The 24,261-nt window shown below is 37.7% G+C and overlaps 1 protein-coding gene across 1 annotated transcript in view; it reads right to left on the reverse strand.

Moving 5' to 3' along the window:
- Positions 1-4,394: 4,394 nt before the first annotated feature.
- The window catches only part of traf3ip1 (TNF receptor-associated factor 3 interacting protein 1), an 87,407-nt gene continuing 67,540 nt past the window's right edge, over positions 4,395-24,261 (reverse strand). Inside the window, exons 14-15 of the mRNA XM_052024855.1 lie at positions 12,209-12,432; positions 4,395-8,710 (exon numbers count right to left, since the gene is read on the reverse strand). Coding sequence (XP_051880815.1) covers positions 8,545-8,710; positions 12,209-12,432 — 390 coding nt within the window. The 3' untranslated portion in view covers positions 4,395-8,544. The remainder of the gene's footprint in view (positions 8,711-12,208; positions 12,433-24,261) is intronic.

Below are 24,261 nucleotides of genomic sequence, written 5' to 3' on the forward strand. Positions count from 1 at the left end.
TAAACATGATAGTTTAAGCTCAGGACTAAACTGCAGAGCGAGTTTTATCACATGTATTTACACTTAGACACATACAGAAACAATACCATTAGGCATATATTGTAGAGTGGAAGACATTATCATTAACAAAAATAGAGCTGTGATCGAACTTGGGATCTTCCCCATCTACCTGATTCAGTTTTTCTTTGATATGCCTCTGAAGACCACCAAACTATATTTTTATAATCTACAATGCAGAAAAATAGTGAACCAGTATCTCAAGCCAGCCTGCCTGTATTCTGCCATTTTTCTTTGATTAAAAACTCTTCTTAGGGAGCATGCAATTGAGCCTGTGGTTGTATTTTCTATTTAATTCACATGGCCTTATGAACCAGGACTTCTAATATTTGTTTTTTAAAATTAGATGACTGCACGTCAATGGAATAGCCAATAGCCAAGGAATCTAATAGCTCTGAACAAAGTTTACGTCATGTAAGTCAGAGATAATAAATCAGATTCTGATTCTGATCAGAAGCTTATAGCTTCAAGCCACACTCCAGACTTGAGTTGAAAACTCAAGGCAGATAAGGGAATAGTACTGAGGGAGTGCTGCACTGTTGGAGGTGCTGTCCTTCAGAAGGGCTATCAAAACAAGAGCCCTTTTCTTCTGTAGGAATGACTAGGATCCAATGGCACAATTTCAAAGACAAACAGGAGAATTATCCCTGGTCTCCTGGCCAATATTTATCTCTGAATCAACAACATTAAAAACAGATTATCTGGTCATTATCACTTTGCTATTGTGGGAACTTGCTGTACACTAATTGGCCATCATGTTTCCTACAATAAAAATGACTATGCATCACTGGCTATAAAGCACTTTGGAATGACCTAAAGCTATGAAAATCAAAATATAAATGTAAGCTTCTCTTTATAAAAGACCTCACCAATACTTGGCGATACAAGTCAGGCTACAATTCTTGAAGATATTATCTAATGAATTAAGTCTGTTTGTCTAAGTTTATGTTCCTGCAACCAATGCAATTATAAATTAATTCTGGATTGTGGTACTTATCTGGAGGATGAAGAGTGATATGGCCCAGCAGAAAGGAAACAGCACCTTCTACAGGCTGCTGACAAAGGGTGCAACAGAGAGAAATGTTTTCCTGTAATCTTATTCTTTTTATAACCTAGTTAAAAAATATGAAAGTGTATTTGTGTATATAAAACCTTATAAGCAGAACTAGTATTGGGAGAGCAGCTGCTGGATATTTTATTGACTCCCTTTTCCTTTTGAAAGCTTCCTTTCCAAAATGAAACCTGATCAAATGTTATACACCGTCCCTACATACTGCACTCCGTGGATGTACTTGAATTATATCGTCATCAATAGCTCACTGCAAACAAGATAATGTGATAGCCTTTCAAGCCTCTACCAGTGTTTCCTGTTTCCTACTCCAACAAACTATGACCACTTGTAAAATGTTTTAATCCCATCTCTTTTGAAAAGTTCTTGTTGAAAAAAATCTTAGAACTTTAAAAATTAAGTTGTAAAATAATATTCCTAAAATTAATAGGAAAAACCATTACTAGCTTCCACTGCAATACAATCTACTTTCTCTCAAGTGCCTTTCTATTTCCCTTTTGAAAGCCCCAAATGATCGTTCCCACTACAAAGCCAATGACAAGTCATTGACTTTAAGCATCAACTCCATTTTTCGTTCCATAGATGCTGCCTGACCTGTTGAGTGTTTCCAGCACTTTCTGTTTCTTTTACCTCCAGTCTAACCAGGCAGATGAAATAATTCTAGTTAATCCCAATCAATCTAGTTAATACCTTCTACATCCTCTCTAGGACCTTCACAACCTTCCTAAACAAAGATGACGAAAATTGTATGCAATTACTCCATTTCTGGCCTTATCTGTGCTTTCTGTAGGTTCATAACCTTCACCTTTCTTTCTTCATGAAGCCCAGAATCTTATATTCTTTACTAACCATGAACTCACTACTTTCTGCTACTTTCAAAGATTTGTGCACATGACCATCCAGGTTTCTGTGTTCCAACATAATAGAACCAAGTGTCTCTTATTCTCTTTGCAAAAAATGTATCCCTTCACATTTCTCCATATTACGTTTAATTTGCCACATCCTCCCAATCTGCTTGCCTATGGCGTCTTGTGCAGTCTACCTCCATCCCCCTAACACCTTGAACTTTGGTGTCATTTGTGACTTTTTGAAATCTTATCTGCTACACCGATATCCTGAAGTCGTCAATTTATTTAATCAAGGAAAACAGTGATCGGAGCACTGAATCCTGGGGAATATCACAATTCACCTTCCTCCAGTCTGAAAAATAATCATTTATCTCATACTGCTTTCTGGCCTTCAACTGATTTTGCTGGGACTTTGTAAAATGCTTCCTGTAAATACATATTGACATTATTAGCTACAGTCAAACATGCTTTCAGCAAATCTGATTTAGCTCTCCTCTATTAATTCAAATTTCTCTATTGCTTATTAACATTTTCTTTGAAATGTTTCTAAAGTCTTCCCCAACACAGAGGTTAAATTGACTAGCTTGCACTTGTCTGGCATGTCCTTTAACTACCCTGTCAACACTTGCCATCCAGCATTCCTCGGCCAAAATACATTGGAGATAGCTGCCCAGACTATTCTGTCATCGCCTTTTAAATCCTCGACATCTACCACCAGCAGGGACATGGATGCACCATTACCGGCAGGTTCCCCTCCAAGATAACACCATGCTGACTTGGAAATATATTGCCATTTCTTCATCTTCACTGGGTCTAAATTCTGGAATTCCTGACCCAACTGCCTGTGGGAGCATCCTCACAAGAAGAAGAACCAATGGTTCAAAATGTGGCTCTGCACTGTCTTCTCAAAAGCAATTAAGAATGGGATACCTTACTAGTGATGCCCTCACGCTGCCTTTTTCTAATATTATGCCATTATCTATTGGTGTAATCAAAGTCCTCCAACATCACTCTATTTGCACATCTTTAACTTGCCAGCAGAATTTCTCCTCTATCTTCCTTTTGCTGTTTGGTAAACCACAGATTACTTCTGAATAGTGGAATAGTGCTCTTTTTGTTCATCTCCAACCGAATGAATTCTGTCCATGTTCTCCTTCCAGCAATATTATATCTTCCTTAACCAGTTCTGCCACCCTAACTTTTTTTTAAAAAAGACCTGCCTTTTCTAACCAGCAGTTTTAAGTACCCAGTCTTAACCACTGCATTGTTCTGTCGAGCCTTTCTCCTTAGAGCAAATTCCACCAACTCATCCAACTTCAGTTTCTTGGATCAGAACCTAACTCAATATATTGTATCAAGGTCCTGAGCATAATCTCCAGGGGCTGCTGAGGAATATTTTTTTTTAAAGTCATTGGCACCAGCTCAGAAACATCTCTTCGAGTATAATGGGCAACAGACTTCAGCTGAAAAAATAGGCTGCAAGTTGCTGGACTATCTATCTATTCCAATTGATACCAAATAAAACAAGTGTCATTAATTTGCTGGCTTTTTGTTCTTGAGCAATAAATATTAAGACTCTGCTGGTCTTCCTCTTTCAATAATGGATTTGTCACAGAATTACCAATATTTGTAACTGACATATAGTCACTATTATTTTAATACACTATTCACTTTTACAGATGGTCAGAGACTCCTACAGCACAAAAACAGGCCACTTGGCCCATCATATCCATGCTGACCATCTATACCAATCCAATTTACTCACATTTGGTCTGATTCAAGTGCTTGTCTAGATACTTCTTAAATGTGCGAGTATCTGCCTCCACCACCTCCTCAGGCAGAGCGTGCCAGATTCCAACCACTATGTGAAAAAACTCCCCCTCAGATCCTCTCTAAAATACTGCTGTCATTACGATTTTACAGTGACTTCAGGGTAGTATTTTGAAAATAGAAGCATGCTTTGACATTCAGTTGAAGCAATCATTTATCATCCCCACCTTCCAAATACAGAACTCACCAAGCCGATCTGGCTCAGTTAGTTGGGAGCATACTCCCAAGAGCACATAACTTTATTTTTTGTGGATAACACTGGCAGAAGTCTGGCAGGAAAATTATGATTTAGCAGCAGACAGTGCAGCAAAGGTGATGAGCTTCCTGTAGGAACTGCTTCTCAGCCAGTGAATGTCAAAAGCAGAAGAGAAAAACCTTAAGAGTATTCAGGCAGCACGCCAAAACATTATGAAGAAAATACTTGTAGATTTGGAATGCAAAATCACCTCAATGAAAAGCTAGTTCCATTAATTAATCTATCCATGATAATGTTATGTATAAAATGACAGCATTTCAGACATCCCAGTTTCATTTAATATCTAATCAAATTATTGAATACATAATAACCCAGCAAAAGCATTTCCAATCTTTACAGGGCTGGAGGAGAACAAGGGTTTTCTCAGTAAATATTCCCTAAAACTGAATCATATACCATTGTTGAGCCTTCACAATAGAGCTTAGCTGCTAATACAAACAGAACACTGAATACAGCTGCACATTTTATTTCACTCCACTAGAAAATTAATTTAACTATATTACAGTGACCAAAATTTACAAAAATATACAAGAGTAACAATTAACAATGCATCAAACATTTGAAGCTCCATAAAGAATTTTATTTAATCAAAACTATCATGTTAATGAATGATCCCAGTTCACATTACTGCAAGCTGGTGATCACCTGCAATCTGGAGAAGGTTCATTGCAAAAGCACTAGACTCCACTACCCATTTAAAGTTGGAGTGTCCTTTTCTGTTGCTCTGTGGTTACCAAGTATTAGCCCGAGTTTGTCATCTACTCTTCTTCAAAGTTACATAAATCAATTATCAAACAAATACAAGTCTTGGGGGAATAATTAGATCACTACTGTCATTAATTCACCTTTAAAAGACACACGAGTTATAGTTTTCATGTGTATTTGCAAAAAAAAATTTGTAGTAACATGTTATACTGTGCCTAATTGAACACAAGTAGAGCATACCAGTTCAGAGATGTACAAGATTATCTGTTTTCACTGAGTTTTAGGAATCACTTAAGGGGACATGCTTTACTTTTCAAAGCAGGATTTGGGGTTTGTTGAAGGGCTCAATCAAAATCTAAAACTGTTAGTTAATCATTAATCAGCAATTTTGGGATTAAGTCTGACAATGATAGTTTTAAAAAAACACAAACTCACTATATGCACAAAGTTTTCAGAACTCGAGATTAATGCACAGATATGTTTCTTCCAAACTTTCTCATCACTGACTTAAACAGTTGAAACAAAATTTCAAAAGTTACATCTTGGTCTAGCTTTAAAAAAGAGAATTATTAAATGATTAAACAAAAAGACCAACTATTTTTGGTTTAATTTGGTTTCTCTGCCCTTTGTATGTTCAAGTTGTCACTTTTCAGGTAAACAAAAAGTCAGAAATAACCCCGTTCATAGCCAACCCTAAGCATTCACAGTTTCCAGCAGGAGTCACTGGAAAGCAATCTGTGCTGAGAATTGTGGCTGATTTTCTTCCTCCCTAGCCAGGAGAATGGAGACAAACTGTGGCCAAGTTGGCATCAGCTAAATTTAACTCAAACCTGGAGTTCACTTAGGATCCTTCTCCAATTTAACATGAAGCATCTTAACCCAGTCGGGCCAGTCATCAGAAGAGATTTGATCATTCAAAAGAAACCTAACAAAAGAAGTTTTAAACAACTACATCATTCTAAGTAGTTTCTGCAATTTTGGATTGTTTTAAAGGACAGAAGAAATAAGATCAAAGTTCTTCAGAACACAAAAGCATTTAGTGAGATATTACCAATTAATATTTGGCAAAATACATTTCCTCTGGGATATATCACACAGCTCATTTTTAACTGGAAACTTTACTCCAAAGATAAAATAAACATTGTGTCAAAACAAGTGATCACAAACACCTCCTTCCAGCATGTTCACCCAAAAATGAACATACCACATAGATTAGACTTTGTGATGCTCTGGCAAAATCCCATCAACCAAGTCTGAAGAGTGCATTAGCTCTTTCATATCAAGGTTTTCTTCTAAAAAGAAAAATTTTAAGTCTTCAAAATTAATGGAAATTGTAAAACAACTTATTTCCACATTTGCCCTGAGTTTAGTTCCTACAAATGGGGCCAACATCATAGGAAAGATGATTTTATTTGTTCCTGGATAGAAAATGTGTTCCAAAACACTAACATATATGTTTGGACAATTAAACTAAATGTGAATTGTAAGAAATGGGCCACTATCACAAGGAATTCTCATGTTACATATCCAAAACTCAGTGATTTACTGTCAAGCCTTATTTCAAAGCATTCATGTTTTTAGGGTGGGACAGGAAGCATCTTTCAACCTTATTCATAAAAAGATAATTGGGTCAGGTCAGAGCATTACTTTAGGTAAAGAAATACTGATTCTCAAAGTTGTATATTATGCTTCTGGCTTGGAATGTACAAGGGAATAAACAACTTTCAGAATATTTTTATTTGACTCGGCCTTGTGCCAGCCTAATATTACAGAAGTTAGCTTTTTCCTTGTATTAACAAATTTGCTGCATTGCCCTGGATTAAATCAACTTTTCTGAGGAGCAGCTGGTAATCCTTAATGATAAAACTGAACACATCAAGAGTATTCAATGGATAACATTATTTCTGCTAAAGTAATAGTTAATGTTGTAGCTTAAAAAAATAATGTACAAACGGTTATACTTTCCAGAGTCTCTCAGGAGTTGGCTGATAATTTTCATTAAAGCAGTGTTACATTCTGTGATACAGTGGCTTGTGAAACACTAGCCAACATAAGTTTTATGGGTACTTGGGTACTTTTAATATTCATTATGAGAAAGACTTTGAAAACAAATTGCAAGTTATGGTCAACAGCCTCAAATAACAACTGCTTTTTTTTAAATTGGCAAATAAGTTTGCCTCTGATAAATTTAAAAGATAGTCACAGGCACCACATCCATTTGATGAGACAGAAAATTCTTCTTTGTTAGCAGGAAAAAAGGAAGTGTTTTCATTGTGTCCACCATCATAGCAAGCAGCAGGCAGTGGTTATAACAAAAAAGACTACTGAAACAACATTTTTGGTTTGGTGTTCTTCAAAAGTAAAAATTAACATGGTTACAAAATGTGTCATTTTAATATGCGATTTGGCTTTTAGCTTCATTAAAATCGTTCTTCACCAACCTCAAAATATGACCTAAACACAACAGCTGGGGACTCCAGTGGTTAGCTATCTTTAAGACTGAAGTAGTAGCTGAGAATCATGTCTCCTGATACCAGGGCATACTGAAGACAAATTATGGCTCCAAGAGAGCACTTAATATTTCATTACGTTCTTAGGAAAGTTAATTACAGGCAACATTTCATTCAGAGAGCACTCAAGTGAACCTGTGCTCTGTGAGTCGGATTTGACCATTTAACAAGGCCATGCATTAGTATCAATGCTAGTGTAACAAACTATTTCCATTCAGCATTCCTAAATTTACCAGGCCGCCTTGCTGACACGCTTTTCCGATCTGCATCACATGGATGAGCTCATAGCATTTGCCTCTGTTTGTGATATTTTGTAAGCAATAGTTGCAGTTTATTTAGTAATATATCTTAGTTCTATGGCCAATCATTTTTCGTGCCTTCGATAATATAGGCTACCTGGTGACTTGAAGTTGTGATTTGATATTTCAAATTACAATAGCAAAGCAACATGGATCTAACATTTAATTCACCAATACCACCTATTGTTTAAAAGAACATTAAAGTGCTGCATTTCCATTATTTGTATAAAGATATTTTTACATTAGAACTTAAAGATAAAATCTCTGAACCACTGTTGTATTAACCAGTAAATTACAGGAAACTCCATTACGTTGAGTTATGCTCAAATGTACAATACACCAAAGGATCAAGAATAACCAAATTATATTTTATAAAAATGTTCTTATAAGCATATGAAAAAAAACTTTTGGTGGCCTAACCCCTCAGTTTACAATGGTAAAATAAACCCATGTGGTGCTGAGTGCCATGGACAATGAGCAGAGATTAGTTTGCCTGTATGCCTTGGTGTTGAGGTAATTAATGTGGTGTTTGTATTGTTACAGAGAACCTTGTAGCTTGTTAAAAACATTCAGAAATCTGCAGAATCAAGAGTAACAATCAGTCAAATATAAAGTGGGTAAAATTCCTCCCATCAATTTTAACCAACTCCTTTTGCACTCACATTGAGTACTTTGCTAAAATTGTCTTCATGAACTTCTGCAAGCAAAAAAAATACAAGTCCTGCTTTCAGGGCTGCAAGCTATTTATAAGCAATGCTTTTATTTTACGCACTCATTTGCTTTCTTTAAAATGTGCAATATAATAAGTTCTCTAGTGGAATGCAAATGACTGAGAGACTGGAATGCAAAGAAATGCTTTGCACCCAATTAGTCTGCTCTGCTACAAGATTCCTCCTAGCCACCATTTCTTCACATCATTAGTCGAACTGCATTAATGACTTTGTGCCGAATGTGCAAGAGTCCTTCTCCCTCACGTTCTTGAAGAGAAGTTAATACTTGAAATCATCTTCTGGATCTTATCTTCATTTTTCAGTATGTTTGCCTTGACAGCACAATTCTTATCCTGCTGATCCTTGATCAGCTGCTCCAGTTCAGCAAGTTCAGTCTTTAGTGGCTCCACAGCACTGTCTGTAACACTGCAAGTAAAGACAAAAAGCTCAGATTTGTAACATGATTATTATCAGCATAAAAACTGGCAAAGGCAACCTTGCATGATTAAGTGGTGAAAATAAGGGAACATAAAGTTTAATTGCTGTGCTCCAATCCAAGAAGCATTAGGAATTGTAAATCTATGTTTTACTCTTGCAAGCTGTAACACAGTGAGCTCCACATACACAGTCCTCTGCTCTAAACAAGTTAACCTACAACGTACAACTTTTTTTGCATTAAGTTCCCAATTTCTGCAATGCTCATCTTGCTTAATTTGAAGTGTTTTTTTGTTCCAATGTGGGTTTAGTGGATTAGCACTACAGGTCCTCCCCAGGTTACAAACACTCAATTTATGGACAGTTTGGCAGACTGGTGGGATGGAGGGATGAATGGGGAGGTTATTTGCCAGCTGCTGTGGGGCTGAAGGATTCTTCTGCCAGGTGGGAGCAGTGCATTTCCATCTGCCTCCTCTCCCACCAATAACCTACAAATCCCTGCCCCGCTCTGTGTCCCTTCTGTTTAAGGGGGACACCAGAGGGTGGGGGGGGGGGGGGGGGGGGGGGAGGAGAGAGAGAGAAAGAGAAGGGGGGTGAGGAGAGAGAGAGAGAGAGAAAGAGAGAGAGAGAGTGTGAGAAAGAGAGAGACAGAGAGAGAGAGAGAGAGAGAGAGAGTGTGTGTGAGAGAGTGTGTGTGTGAGAAAGAGAGAGAGTGTGTGAAAGAGTAGCATGCTTTGGTCTAGGGTTCATCCTTAAAAATTATTTCATGTTATGAACTTTCTTGTGGAATTGTACCATACTTTGGGTATTCTTACCTCAGGGTGACACTATCCCAGACCTTCCCTGCTAGGCTCTTCAAATGATGGCCAGCCCTCAGGGCCTCCATCTCCTCCCCCAGGACAGCTGCAGTGAGTTGGTTCTCTGATTGCCAAGGGAAATGAGGCCAAACTGCTGAACAGAGCAAGATCCCACCAGGAATCAAACAGCTCCCCTGTTAGTCGTAGGATGGAAAACACCTGAACGGCATTTTAAATCTGATTTTGGCCAATTTTCTTTGCTGTGGATCCAAACAAACGTTAGCACTAGGTGCAGTTGCTAGGTCATGCATCAAACAGGGTGAAATCCATTCTCTAGGCTAAAATGTTTTTCTGCAATATGAAGGCTAGTTGATATTATCAACTCCAAAAAGCAGAGCAATATAAAGTGAAAACAACTTTTGGTTTGGTGAATCCTAATGTCCACCAGAAAAATAACCAAAAGGTTACCTCAAGTCATAGCTATCAAACAGCTAAGATAAATTTCTAAAGGCTAGCAATTTTTTTAAGGAAGAAAAAAGAGCACTGTTTACAGTAATTCCTTTGTGTGCTAGAATGGCAGTTCTGTTCATTTGTAGAGATTAAGGTGGAAAGAACTGTTTCCTCAAATGAAGTTCAATCCAATTATGGTCATTTCTCCAACCCTATAATTTTAATCTAAATTTTGTAATTACACATTCTTCTCATATTGCCCCGAAGAACCAATATATTCTCCACTTAATTATTTGCAAAGTATAAGGGATACTTCATAAACTTAGAGTACAACACAAGGGCTTTGAATGGTCTACCCTCATGAGAATTGGCATACTGGAACAATAATTCTGCTCTTCTTTAACCCCTTTGGATAAAGGAAAGATTGCTTCCACTGCAGTTCTGTGGGGTCTGAAGTGATTGACGAGACTAACATGGGCCCCATAGGTTTTGCGACAGGTGTTTGGCTGGGTGGGCAATTGGGTTGTTTGAGAGTTGTGCTTCTTCCGTCATTTCTGCTGGGCTTTTGTGTGCTCCAAAGAGTGCCATTCCGAGTGCGCGGCCTCCAATTTGAGCAGTCAGGGGCCAGGGAATGCCAGCAGTCGGTAAAGATGTAGCATATTTTCAAGGAAGTTTTGAGAACATCTGTTGACTTCTTCCTGTGACAGAGCCTGGAATGGACCATCTGTTTTGGGTGTCTGGTGTTTGTCATGCAAATTACAAGGTATGCCCAACAAAGCTGAATGGGTGCAATTACAGATTCAATACTGGGGCTGTTGGCCTGGGAGAGGATGCTGTTGGTTTGCATATCCTGCCAGTAGATTTGGATGGTTATGTGAAGACAGAATTCATGATATCACTCCAGTGCTCTCAGGTGTTTAATATAAATAGTCCTTGCTTAATCAAAGTCCCCAACAAGGTCATGAATCTCAATGCTGTTTAATGACCTTAGATGAACAATGAAAGTCAAGCAAGTGGGGTTTGTGATCCCAAGCTCATTTGCTATAATAGTGGTGCTGTAACACTCTGCCCTAAGGAAACTAATATATACAACTGAAGAAATAATTTTGCTGGCTTTTTATGTTAGAAGCTGCGATACGAACATCATTAAGAAAAACGTACCATTTACAATGGATTAAAAGAGTCAAGTATTCAGACATACAATGAAGCCAAAAATTACACAAGATCAATTTGCACCAGCCAAGTAACTTTAGGCAGATGGTATTTTCAATAAAAACAAAGCCGACAATGGAAACTTCGGCAGGCAGTCCTGCAACATGTGGCAGTGCACCAATGGGCTGCCATTCATATTCTTACTTTCTTGTAAATGGCTTGTTTTTTTTAAACTGAGAACTAGTAAATCAAAATTTCCAGTGCAGAGAATGATGTGATAACCATCAAAGGCAGAATGAACATGTTCAAAGTATAAAGAACAAACATAATGAAAACTGAAATTCAGGATATCATTAGTGTAGTTATCCTGGCATAACTTGAAATGAGAAACATCACTGTCTACTTGGGTTCAACTTGCTTCACACATCCAACTTTTTATAATGTTATTACTCTGTGCTGTTGCTGTGCCATAGCAAAAGTAGCTGAAATGGAAAGAAGTCATTGAAAGTAATCAAAGGGTCAAATGTAGCAGGAAAGCAGAGAAACAGGAGTGGAAGAAATAGAGTAGGAAGGCACACTTCTGTTGGTTACTTCCAATCTGGCCTACTGCCTTTATTAAAGCCTCACTGGAAGCTGGAGAGTCACTTCTGACTAGCTAGTGACTGGTACTATCCAACTTTAGCTTTAGTAAACATGATCCTAAATTTAGCATTTTAAACACATTTTATATACCATTAATAATAATAATTGAATATCAAGTTAAGAATTCTTATGGATTTCAGGGTTGAACCACTGCCAGTTCATAGACAGAAGTTTTTGTTCATGTTTTATCCCATTCCTTTACAAATATATTAAATCAAATTAGTCTATTAAGTAAAATGAGACCGAATTGAGAATGGCTGAGGATTTTCTTTAAACAAAAAAAAACAAATACTTGCTTTTCAGTTGCACTACCCAATGTTGTATTACCCAAGATTTGTTGCTTCTTAAAAGGACTGATTTCCAATGCACTTACCCACTATTCCATTATCATTAAAACAATTCTACATTTCTCTACACACATTTACTCAGTGTTCCTGTAGTTCCTAACCTTTGTTCTCTTAGGAGAGATTCTGCGTGCTTTTTGTTTTCCTTACGCCACATTGATAACTCATTCTGCATGGAATCCATATCTTCTTGTATGTAGTCCATTATTTTCCCAAGAGGCAAGGCACTGCGACACAGGGTCTGAATGGAGGTTCGTAGTCTTTCTATTTCCTTTGTCACTAGCTCCTTCTCCTTCTTTCTCGCTGTTTCAGAGATGATGGTTTTCTCCTGTTAAAATAATTTTGTGGCAATGTTAAAGAAATTCAGAAGCTGGCTTCCATATTACTACCAGTAGTTGAAACAATAAGAGATGGAAATTTTAATATAATACATTTAATTCTCTGTTTCATTTTACGAGGCTGCCAAAAAAAAAAGGCTATTTACTAATCACATCTCAGAATTACACACAAGGTAAAAATAGCAAGTACTGGTAATACACAACAGGTGCTCCAGCATATGTAAAAATAAATAAAGCTTTAGCTATAGATTTTTCTTTTGAATTGCTTTAATGGAACAGCATTTTTGTAATTCAGTAGTTAAATGGATCAAGGAACAAATTGATCTGCCAATTCACCAACTTCAATAGATTTGCATTACAAATAATTTAATCAAAATACACAGAACAAAACAAATTGCATTATATGTTGTTTGTTCAAGAATGTCTTCCTACTAAATATACTGATAATGTGCATCAAAGAAAATTGCACACATTCTTCTGGTACGGTACTTAAAATAAAATCCAAAATCTCAGTACACATCTTTATGAAAACATCAAGGAAAAACATGAATGCCACTGATGTAAGAAATGCTTAACAACTTGCATTAACATAGCACTTTTAATGTTGTAAACATTCAGAAACACTTCACAGGATCATTATGAGCCACTTAGGCAACACTACAGCAGAAGACAACAACTTGGTTAAGTGGGTTAAGGAACAAAAAAACTGGGGGAAACAGAGAGATCGAGAGAATTCTTGTGCTTATGGCCTTGGCAGCAAAGGTACATCCACAGATAATGGAGTAATTAAATTGGGAACACATAATAGGTGAGATACCTACAAGTGCTGAAGGATTGGTGAAAGTTAGAGATGAGGACTGAAGAAGCTATGGAGGGATTTGAAATCAAGAATCGCAATTTTCAAACTAGGCCTTTACCAATAAGCCAATAAAGATCAGCAAGCGCTTGATTAACAGGTGTACAGGGCACTGATGCAAATTAAGATACAGGAAGTTTATAAAAGGTGAAAAGCCAGCTGGCACAGCACAAGAATAGCAACAATGGAGACATGCAAGATGGTTTCAGCAGCAGGTGAGCATAATTAAGATATATATCTGTCAAAACACATACGACTCAAACTAGGGTAAAGGAATTTTGGGTTGACAATACATAGACCCCATGGAAGTTTGAAATTTGCAATCCTTTGTCACTCAGGTTTTACTTTCCCCATAAACTGCTGCTCTCCACCATGCTCTGGATAATTTTATACATATCTTAAATTTGTAGGTGTTTTTCTTTACAATCTTGCTTTATAACCCAGAAGCTGGCCTATTGTCGCTTCCACTCTTTTGTATCCAGTAGATTCAATTATTCCTTGATACATTATTATTCCAGGAAATCAAATTGGCTGAAGATTAGCTTTTGTGACAGGGAAATTACAAGTTGGCTAAAATGGATCACCTACACAGCACTTGAGCCTTGCATTTTGTACTCTCTTGTGGGCACTTGATATCATTAAAGATAGGGATACTTATGAAACTTTCATCTTCCTTTAGCCGTTAATTTAATAAAGCTATATAGGATCCTTAGCTATTTAAACTCCAGCTAAAATATTGCATCTCATACTATGACCTCCACCACCAAGGACATGAGGTGCACAGGAACACCACCACCTGAAGGTTTCCCCTCTAAATTGCACACCATCTTGACTGGAAAAGATAAAGCTCTTACTTCATCATTGCTAGGCCAAAATCAACAGAGATGTGGGAGTACCTTCAGCAGAATGATTCCACTGGTTCAACAACACCTTCTCAAGGGCAATAGCTATGGGTCTTCCCAGTAATGCTTGGATCTCAAAAAATTGAGATCCATGACACAATATACTCTGAATTACAACATTAAAATACTCTTCTTCAACAAATGATCCAAATGACTTCTTCAACAGCAATTGGATTACAATTTGTCAGCTAAGAACAATGCCATCATGTTATCATGTTAGTGTTGGACCCCAGCTGTACATTTGATCTCATTATGGAAAGCAGCAAGCCTTTGAGGGTTCTCCATTCCTTTTTCAAACTTATCTAATGGTCAACAGTATGTTTTATTTAATCATTCTGATGTTAAACACAACTCTAATGAGAGCATCATGTGACAATTTTAATGACATCAATCAGCACCATCAGTAAGATCTTTGTAAACAGACAGCTAATATTTGGAGGTTGAGCTGCCTTGCGGGAACTGCTTGTGCCAAGTTGTGTCATTCTGTCCTCCCACCACTGCCCCCCCCCCCCCCACATCCCCCAACCCCATTCCCTCCCTTTGGCTTTGTTTCCTCTACAAGCCCCACACTGTTTGTACAGCTGTGTTTGTACACCCTGGGGAAACCTGCCAAGTGCACCCAGTCCTAGAGTTACCTCCTGTCCATTACCACCAAGGCAAACACATTTGTATCAAGAAGTGAAACAAATAGCTGTGCAGACAGTATCCAGACTGAAGTTTATTCACTTTCTGTCAATTTTGTAAGCATTTCAGCTCGGCGGCACGGTATTTCTTTCCTCATTTTTATACAAATATATGGAATAGCTGTGAAGCAGTCAACGTGTACGGTGAGTGTGTGGGTGGTTTTCTGCACTGAATTCCAATGACAGACACCCTGTAAAAATAAATCACAGTACATCTCCTTCTTATAACAAGGGAATAGGAATAATTCAGACCATTTATTCCTAGTCTATACCGCCTCCTTAAACCACCACTGTCCTGTCTGGATAGCAATAACTCAACCATTTATAGGCTCCCACCATGGCCTACAAACTCTGGATTCCAATATTTTTATTATCTTTCACAAAGCACCAAGAAAAATATTTATGTTCAATGCCGTAGTAACAGTCTGATTTCCCCATTACCTCATCGAATGAGAAAAGCACTGTTCCCATAGGTGGCAGGTGGCTAACAGACAATTATTTTTTATAGAAAATGTTTGAAAGTGACCTAGTTTGCTTAATATTAACACTCCCATAAATATTTGATTATTACAAATGAAATTAAAAAAAGTAATCAATATAGCTTAACAAGGAATTTGGACACAGTGTGATAAAGTATTTTGTAATTATTGAATAACAAAGTATGACAATTCTGCATGTTGGTGACAAATTTCTCCACAAAAGATACTACCGATTAGGAGTTTTTTAAGAGTAATTGCAATTCATTAACAATGACTTCATGACAAGATCCAAAATATTCTTTGGTCATCCATTCCATGTAAATATCATTAGATGCACAAGCTGTAATATCCCACTAGGTGATGTAGACTAATCAAAGCACATTAGCCATGAAGAAAAACTATAGGTCTTTGATAAAGAAATATGGTCCTGAAAATCTTTGGTTAATTTCAAGAAAATTGAAAGAAAAAATATGAGATCTGCTGATAGATGGCTTCTGGATGGTACAACAACACATTATAAATCAATGCTGTCAAAGGTTTAGGTACTAATTCCGAATAATGCTAACTTAAGAAAAGCATATAGTTTGTAGCAAAAGTATATAAAATGCTGTAGTTAGTATGAACATTTGTCACATTGTCACATTTATTTTATTACAGTGACTGCCAGATTAAATATCTGTTCTTTTTGCCAGCTATGGGAATTTCACAAGAAATGAGTTTTGATACTCTTCTCTCATTCTCTAATCACCGGAGACCCATAAAGCTGCATAAATTGGTAATTCACAAGGACAAAAGTGTAAGGAACCAAGTGGCTTCTCAAGTTTGCGCCACTATTCAATAAAATTATGGCTTATCTGATCACTGGCTTCAATGCCACTTTCCTACCTGATCCCTATAATTCACTGGCAGTCCAAAAGTCTTTCTCTGTCTTAAATAGATTTAATAACTCAGCATCTGTAGCTCTCTGAATTCCAAAGACTTACAACCCTCTGAGAGGAGAAATTCCCTCTCAACCAAGTCTTAAATGGCTATCTCTTTATTTTTTTTAAATTTTATTTACAGTGTGGTAACAGGCCCTTCCGGCCCAATGAGTCCGCGCCGCCCATTTTAAACCCAATTAACCTACCCATACGTCTTTGCAATGTGGGAGGAAACTGGAGGACCCGGAGGAAACCCACGCAGACACGGGAGAACGTACAAACTCCTTACAGACAGCGACGGGAATCAAACCCTGATTGCTGGCGCTGTAATAGCGTCATGCTAACCGCTATGCTACCGTGCCGCCCTATCTTGAGACAGCATCCCAGTTCTAGATTACAGTGGGGAAATTCCTCATAGCCCTTGCCCCATCAAGTTCCCCAAAACAGATATGTTAAGTGAGTGGGCAAAAATCTGGCAAATTGAGTACAAATTGGGAAAATGTGCAGTTGTCCATTTTGTCAGTAAAAATAGAAGAGCATTTAAATGATGGGAGACTGCAGAGCTCTGAGATACAGAGGGATCAGGTGGTCCTCCTGCATAATTAGCAAAAGACAAATATGCAGGTATAAAAGTTAATTAGGAAAGCCAAAAGAAATTTAGTTTATTGCTGGGGAATTGAATAAAAAAGTAGGGAGACCATGTTTCAGCTTTATAGAGCATTGGAGAGCCTACATCTGGACTTCTGTATACAGCAGTACTATCCTTATTCAAGAAAGGATTCTAATGCTTTGTAAGCAGATCAGAGGAGGTTTACTGATCTAATTCCTGTAATGGGTGGGTTGTCTTATGAGAGAAGTTTGGATAGGCTAGACTTGTATATGGTGTAGTTTAGGAGAAGGAAAGGGGACCTGATTGAAACATGCAATATCCTGAGGGGCTTTGACAGGCTGGATACGGAAAGGATGTTTCCTCTTTTAGAGAGTCTGGGACTAAGGTTTACCATTTAAGAACAAGGGGTCGCCCATTTCATAAGCAATTTTTCTTCTTCTTCATCAAAGAATGGTGAATGCAAAGTCTTTGAATATTTTTAAGACAGAGATGGATAGATATCTGTTATTCCAAAGTGCAAAAAATTACCATGGGTAAAGGGGAATGCAGGGTTGAGGTTACAGTCAGATCAGTCATGATCTTATTAAATGGTGGAGCAGGTTGGAATGGCTGTGTGGCCTACTCTTCTTAATTCATATATTCTTAAGTAAATCTTATGATTCAATAAATCGCCTGAAGTCCAGAAAGTACAGACACAATCTATTTAATCATTCTTCATATGACAACCCCTTTATCCCAGGAATCAATCTAGTGAATCTTCTTTGCAATGCGTCCAAGGGAAGAACATCCTTCCTTAAACCAGGAGGCCACAAATTCTATGTGATGCTACAGGTATTGTCTCACCAATGTCATGTACAGTTGTAACAAAACTTCCATGCATTTGTATTTATCCTTCTTGAAAGTAAAGGACAACATTCCATTTACTTTTCTAATTGCTTAATGTATTTGTTAACTTTGTGTTTCTTGTACACACAGATCTCTCTGAATACCAGAAATCACTGAATAATATTCTGCTTTGAGTCTTTGGACCAAGGTGGTAACCTCTACAAAGAGATGTAAATACAGAGTCACCAATTGCATGCTGGAAACTTGCAGTGTATCCAGTATACAAAAAGGGTAGTTGCCAAAAGCCCAGTTTCTTTTACCCTGAAGTAAATGCTAGACATTTAAAAATCAGACTCCTTCAGCTCTGAATAATTAAAATTTTCTTTCATGCTTGCTGCATATTTTAGAAATTAAAGGTGATCAAAGTTGCATGATATCATTTTTTTTATTTTCAATCCACTTGTCATTTTGCCTAATGGAGCTGATATGGATGTACATGTAAAACAGCTTTGGTGCATGGATAAAATGCATAATACATATAGAATTAAAAAAGCCTGCAGGCTGTGACATTTTCTCTCGCCAGCTACTAATTATAGTGCTGTTTACTTAAAGTCTTCAAGATAACTTTATTAAGTGCAATTTTACACAAAAATTGTCATAGTAAGGCACTGCTATTAAAAATGCTTTAGTCCACAATGTGAAAGCTCCACTGAAAATGCAGCTGATAATAATATACAAGGCATATGGGTCACACTAAAAAGGTCACTCTCCAATTGTGTCAAAGACCGATTGGTTACAACAGAATGTAACTTACTGCAAATTTATTATTTTCAAGATTATTTCATAATATAATAAGCACATCTTCAGTTCAAATTATATAAAAGTATATTACAAAAACTAGGATTATGTCCTTTAGCTCCTCAAGCTTGCTCTGCCTTTTGACAAAATCATAGCTGATCTTCTACCTCAAACACCATTTTCCTTTCTGTCAACATATCCTTTGATTTCTTTAATATCCAGAAATCTATTGGTCGTTGTTTTGAATGAAGTCAATTACTAAGCCTCCAAAGCCCTCCAGAATACAGAATCCCAAAGATTCACCACCTTCCGAGTGAAAAAATTTCTTCTCCCTTCAGTCCTAAAAGGCCTACCCCTTAATTTGAGACTGTAATGTAAAGTTCTAAGTTCTTTAGTCAGGGGGAAAATCCTTCTTACATCTGCCCGGTTGAGCTTGCTAAGAATTTTGTATGTTTCGATGTCACCTTTCATTCTTCTAAACCCAAGAAAATAGAGAGTAGAGGTCTAGCTTACTCAATCTCACCTATAATGGACCGGCCATCCCACAATTTAGGTTAGGCAGCAGCACTGACATTCTATTTTCGATATTTACAAAGTTGTACATGTTGACAGAACTTTGGAATTTAATGATGGATCCTCGTTATCTTAAAATGGGCATGGAATCCTAAATAAAGTATTCAAATTGAGTTGAAAGCGAACTGAAAATGCCAATCATTTTCTATTAAATTGTTTGTTTTTCATAATAAGTAATCATTTATTACAAACCAAAAGAAAAACCACATGTTTAGCCTCAATATATAACGTACCTGCACTTTGGTGGTTAGTTCCTCTCATTTTGCTCCTCTCACTTTTGTCCTAAGATTTGAATGTTCAATGCAATAATGTGATTTTGCTTCATCTGTGGGGTAACTATTGTTTGCAACAATTTCTACATAGTTAATTTGCAAGCTAGGAGTAAACCTTTAATGCCTGTCGCTACTTGATAATAGCATGTAATTTACAGTTAAGTCCAACTTTTGAAGAGCAGATGTGCTTTCAGTCATTTTTTCCTTTTTTTTGTTTAACTGTCATCCCTGGCTTTTTTTCCCCAAATATATGGAAGGGTAGAAACAAAATAAAAGCCAAAAACTATAAACTCTGCATAAATGAATACTGGACTTCAGAACTACATGACTGCATTGATCTTTATCTTTCTGCTCCACTGCAAATGTCCTATACCATTAAGAATCTAGAAAGTCTAGTTTTACAGCATTAATCAATGCTTTAACACTATGATGAATGACAAAGGGCTCTATGTTCATTGCATCATCACTTACATATTTGCAGTTTTGCAAGATGATTTGGTTTACCTTACTGGTCAGTAATACCATGACCTCAATAAAACAGCTCATGCCTCCACATTAGAAGGGAAGATATTCAAATCATTGGATGGTTTGAGTGATGGGGCTTCCACCGAGTATTATTTTGGTAATAAGCAGGACTTACAAAATATTTTCTTATTATCATAAACCCAGCCTAATGTACACAGGAGCTCCTAAATGTTTTAGACTTGCAAAATAATAGAAAGACAATTTGAATGCCAATTATTATTATTATTTTGTGGGAGGAAGTGGCAACCTTAGTTGAGAAGTCACTATGCTGGGAATATAGAGGTGAGATATGGGGTGAAGGCAAGGTGAAAAGGAACAAGCAAGAGAAGAGCCAGTTGGTGGGTGGCATACTTTCTTCAGCCACACTTGGTGAGTAAGGGTGTGGATAGAGATTAGGTATGAGAACATATTTACATGTCCGATTATTGCCTGATTCAAGATGACCATTAAATGTCTTTGGAAACAAAATATAGATTGTGGAGAGCAACTTAGGTTTAGGAAAACACTAAAACCTAATTAATCACAGTACTTATTTCCCTTCAATATTGAGTGCTACCATGATGGTGCACCTTACAAATAATTTCATACAAAACTAGGATTTAAATTTAAAATGCCCATAACCCTTAATTCCCCTACTATGCAAAAATCTATCTAACTGTGTCTTAAATATATTTAATGAAGTAGCCTCTACTGCTTTCCTGGGCAAAGAATTCCACAGATTCACTACTCTCTGGGAATAGCAGTTTCTCCTCTTCTCCGTCCTAAATCTATTCCCCCAAATCTTGAGGCTATGTCCCTAGTTCTGGTCTCACTTCCCAGTGGAAACAACTTTTCTGCCTCTATTTTATCTATCCCTTTCATAATTTTACATGTTTCTATAAGATTCCCTCTCATTCTTCTGAATTCCAGCGAGTATAGTCCTAGGCGACTCAATTTCTCCTTATAGGCTAACCCCCTCATCTCCAGAATCTACCTGATGAACCACCTCTGCACCACTTCCAAAGCCAACATATCTTTTCACAAGAAGATCAGAACTGCACGCAGTACTCCAGGTGCAGCCTCACCAGTACCCTGTGCAGTTGCAGCATAACCTCTCTGCTCTTAAATTTAATCCCTCTAGCAATGAAGGCCAACATTCCATTTGCCTTCTTGATAATCAGAATCAGATTATCACTGACATATATCGTGCAATTTGTTGTTTTGCGGCAGCAGTACAGTGCAAGATATAAAAATTACCATAAGTTACAAAAATAAATAAACAATGCAAAAGAGGAATAACGAGGTAGTGTTCATAGGTTCATGGATCGTTCAGAAATCTGATGGCGGAGGGGAAGAAGCTGTTCCTGAAACGTTGAGTGTGGGCCTTCCGGTTCCTGTACCTCCTCCCCGATGGTAGTAACTTGAAGAGGACATGTCCTGGATGGTGAGGGTCCTTAATGATGGATGCCACCTTCTTGAGCACCACCTCTTGAAGATATCCTCGATGGCAGGGAGGGTTGTGCCTGTGATGGAGCTGGCTGAGTCTACAACCCTCTGCAGCCTCTTTCGATCCTGCGCATTGAAGCCTCCATACCAGGCAGTGATGAAAACAGTCAGAATGTTCTCCACCGTACATCTGTAGAAATTTGCAAGAGTCTTTGGTGACATACCAAATATCCTCAAACTCCTAATGAAATAGGGCCGCTGGCATGCCTTCTTTGTGATTCAATCAATATGTTGGGCCCAAGATAGATCCTCTGAGACGTTGACGCCCAGAGCTGCTCACCCTTTCCACCGCTGACCCCTCCCACCGCTGACCCCTGAATGAGGACTGGTGTGCGTTCTACAGATTTCCCCTTCCTGAAGTCCACAATCAATTCCTTGGTCTTGCTGATGTTGAGTGCAAGATTGTTGTTGCGACACCACTCAACCAGCCGATCTATCCTGTTGCACCTGAAAACCAATCTTTTGTGATTCGTGCACAAGCACTCCCAAGTTGCTCTGCACAACAGCAAGCTGCAATCTTTGATCATTTAAATAATAATCTGATCTTCTATTTTTCCTTCCAAAGTGGATGACCTCGCATTTACCAACATTGTACTCCATATTCCAGACCCTTGCTCACTCACTTAACCCATCTATCTCTCTGCAGACTCTCTGCATAATTTGCTTTTCCACTTACTCCCCTCTTCCAAATCGTTAATTGTTAATAGAATTCCTGAATGTTGCTAAAGTACATTTTAAAACAAAGAGAAAGGTTAAAGGCATGGTTATTTATTGATACATGACCTAAGAGTATCAAGAAGCCCATCAGTAATCTGTGGCTAACTATGTGGTACAGATTAACTACATATATGAAATGTCCAATGGGTTTGATCATCTTGGAGTCAGTTCACTACCCAGACTTGCTACCCCAGGTTTCTAAATGGAGAGGCCTGGATAGGCTGATACCTGCATCTGACAGGTAGCCTGTTAAGCCAAATGAGCTCCAATCACAAGCAAGCACCAGATAGCATATCCCGAGCCTCCGCCACAAGATCCCTCCAGCAGCCTTGGATAGGTTGCAGCCTATAACATTATTAAATGACTCAGATAGTCAGAAATGTTTAAAACCCTATTCAAATAGATTAAAATAATTTTTACAAGTTATTAAAATGTATGAATTAGTTTAATTCGAGACACATTATGACATTAAATAAATTAAGTAAAGAATTTATCTTTTTGCAAAGAGAGAAAGTAAACAGGTTGCCATTCCTATTGCTAACCCTCACTGGCATAAATATGACAGCCAGATGCAAAGGGCGTCTGGACTCTCTCCTCAGCATATTCTGCTCTATTTTTGGACTCAACTGCGAATCCAGCAACAGAATAAACAATCAGATGCAAACAATCAGACCCGAACTCAGTAGGTCTCAGATATCTACCTTCCACACCACACTTGTCTGAAACATGATTTAGGCCATTGTCATATTATAATGTTCATGCTTAATTTTGTAAATCAGATGTAGAAACGGTAAAAGAGCAACCCAAGTATTTCAGTATATTACAGAGAAAAATTCTATACTACAGTGTGTGCCAACTTTTGGAGTTGTTAAGCAGACCAGATATTAGCAGATACACAAAACAGATTCCTTGCGTAACTTAAGAAGTGCAGCACCGCTCACAGGCAACACTTGTCTTACATTTAAAACTACCAAAAACAGATTAACAGGCTACTTAATTCACTGTTATTTATGAAAACTTACTATGTGTGAATTAGCTTCATATGAGGTTCTTCTTCAAATAAATCCAGAGCATAAAATTAGTTTCTGACCAAACGTGGCCCTGCCAATGTACCATTAACACCTGAAGATAAATTAACAGCCTTTGCCACATAACAAATTGGGATGGAAAGTAACACCCCCACATAGACCTGTGGCCATTTAACTGGGGCACCCACAACACTTTTGGCTCTAGTTAAGTTAAATTCATTGCTGTTATTATTGAGTTTGATTTTGCTTTGATAAATAGATTTATTATGAGATCTGCTTCAAAGTCACAATAGGCACCACCACTGTTGTTCCTTATTTTTAAATAAAATTCATCTTAAAGAATACTGAAGTTTTGCACCTTCTCTGTAGAATAAATTCTAATTTTTCCACACATAAAGTCTATTTAAAAATAACATACTGATGATCATTCACTCATATATTGACTTCTTGGCTGTTAGTTATCTAATTTAATACTGCCATTTCCAGACTACATAAGAACTTCCTACTGATGTTTTGTACTTGTGCTGGATATACCCACTCCACCCAATATTTAAACATTTTATAAAACTGGGATAAATTTATATAGTATAATGTTGATATAGAGCTTTAATTAATTTTTTGCCAAATTATTCTAATCATATAGAGTCATAGAACAATACAGCATGGATACAGGCCCTTCAGCCCATTGAGTTCATGCCAACCAGGTGCCCACCCAGCTAGTCACAATTTCCTATGTTTGGCCCATATCCCTCTAAGTCCTGCCCCTCCGTGTACCCATCCAAGTGCTTCTTAAATTATACTATTGTACCTGCCTCAACCACTTCTCCTGGCAGCTCATTCCATATACCCACCAACCTCTGTGTGAAAAAGTTGCTCCTCAAGTCCCTTTTAAATTTTTCCCCTCTCACCCTGGTTAGGACTCCCCTACCCTGGGGAAAAGACTGTTACCATCCACCTTATCTATGCCTCTCATAATTTTAAACATTTCTATAAGGTCACCCCCTCATTCTCCTACATTCTAAGGAATAAAGACCTAGCTTGGCCAACCTCTTCCCATAACTCAGGCCCTCTAGTCCTGGCAACATCCTCATAAATCTTTTCTGCACTTTTTCCAGTTTAACCACATCTTTCCTATAACAGGGTGAC

This window comes from Pristis pectinata, chromosome 1, assembly GCF_009764475.1.
Source record: "Pristis pectinata isolate sPriPec2 chromosome 1, sPriPec2.1.pri, whole genome shotgun sequence".
NCBI lineage: Eukaryota > Metazoa > Chordata > Chondrichthyes > Rhinopristiformes > Pristidae > Pristis > Pristis pectinata.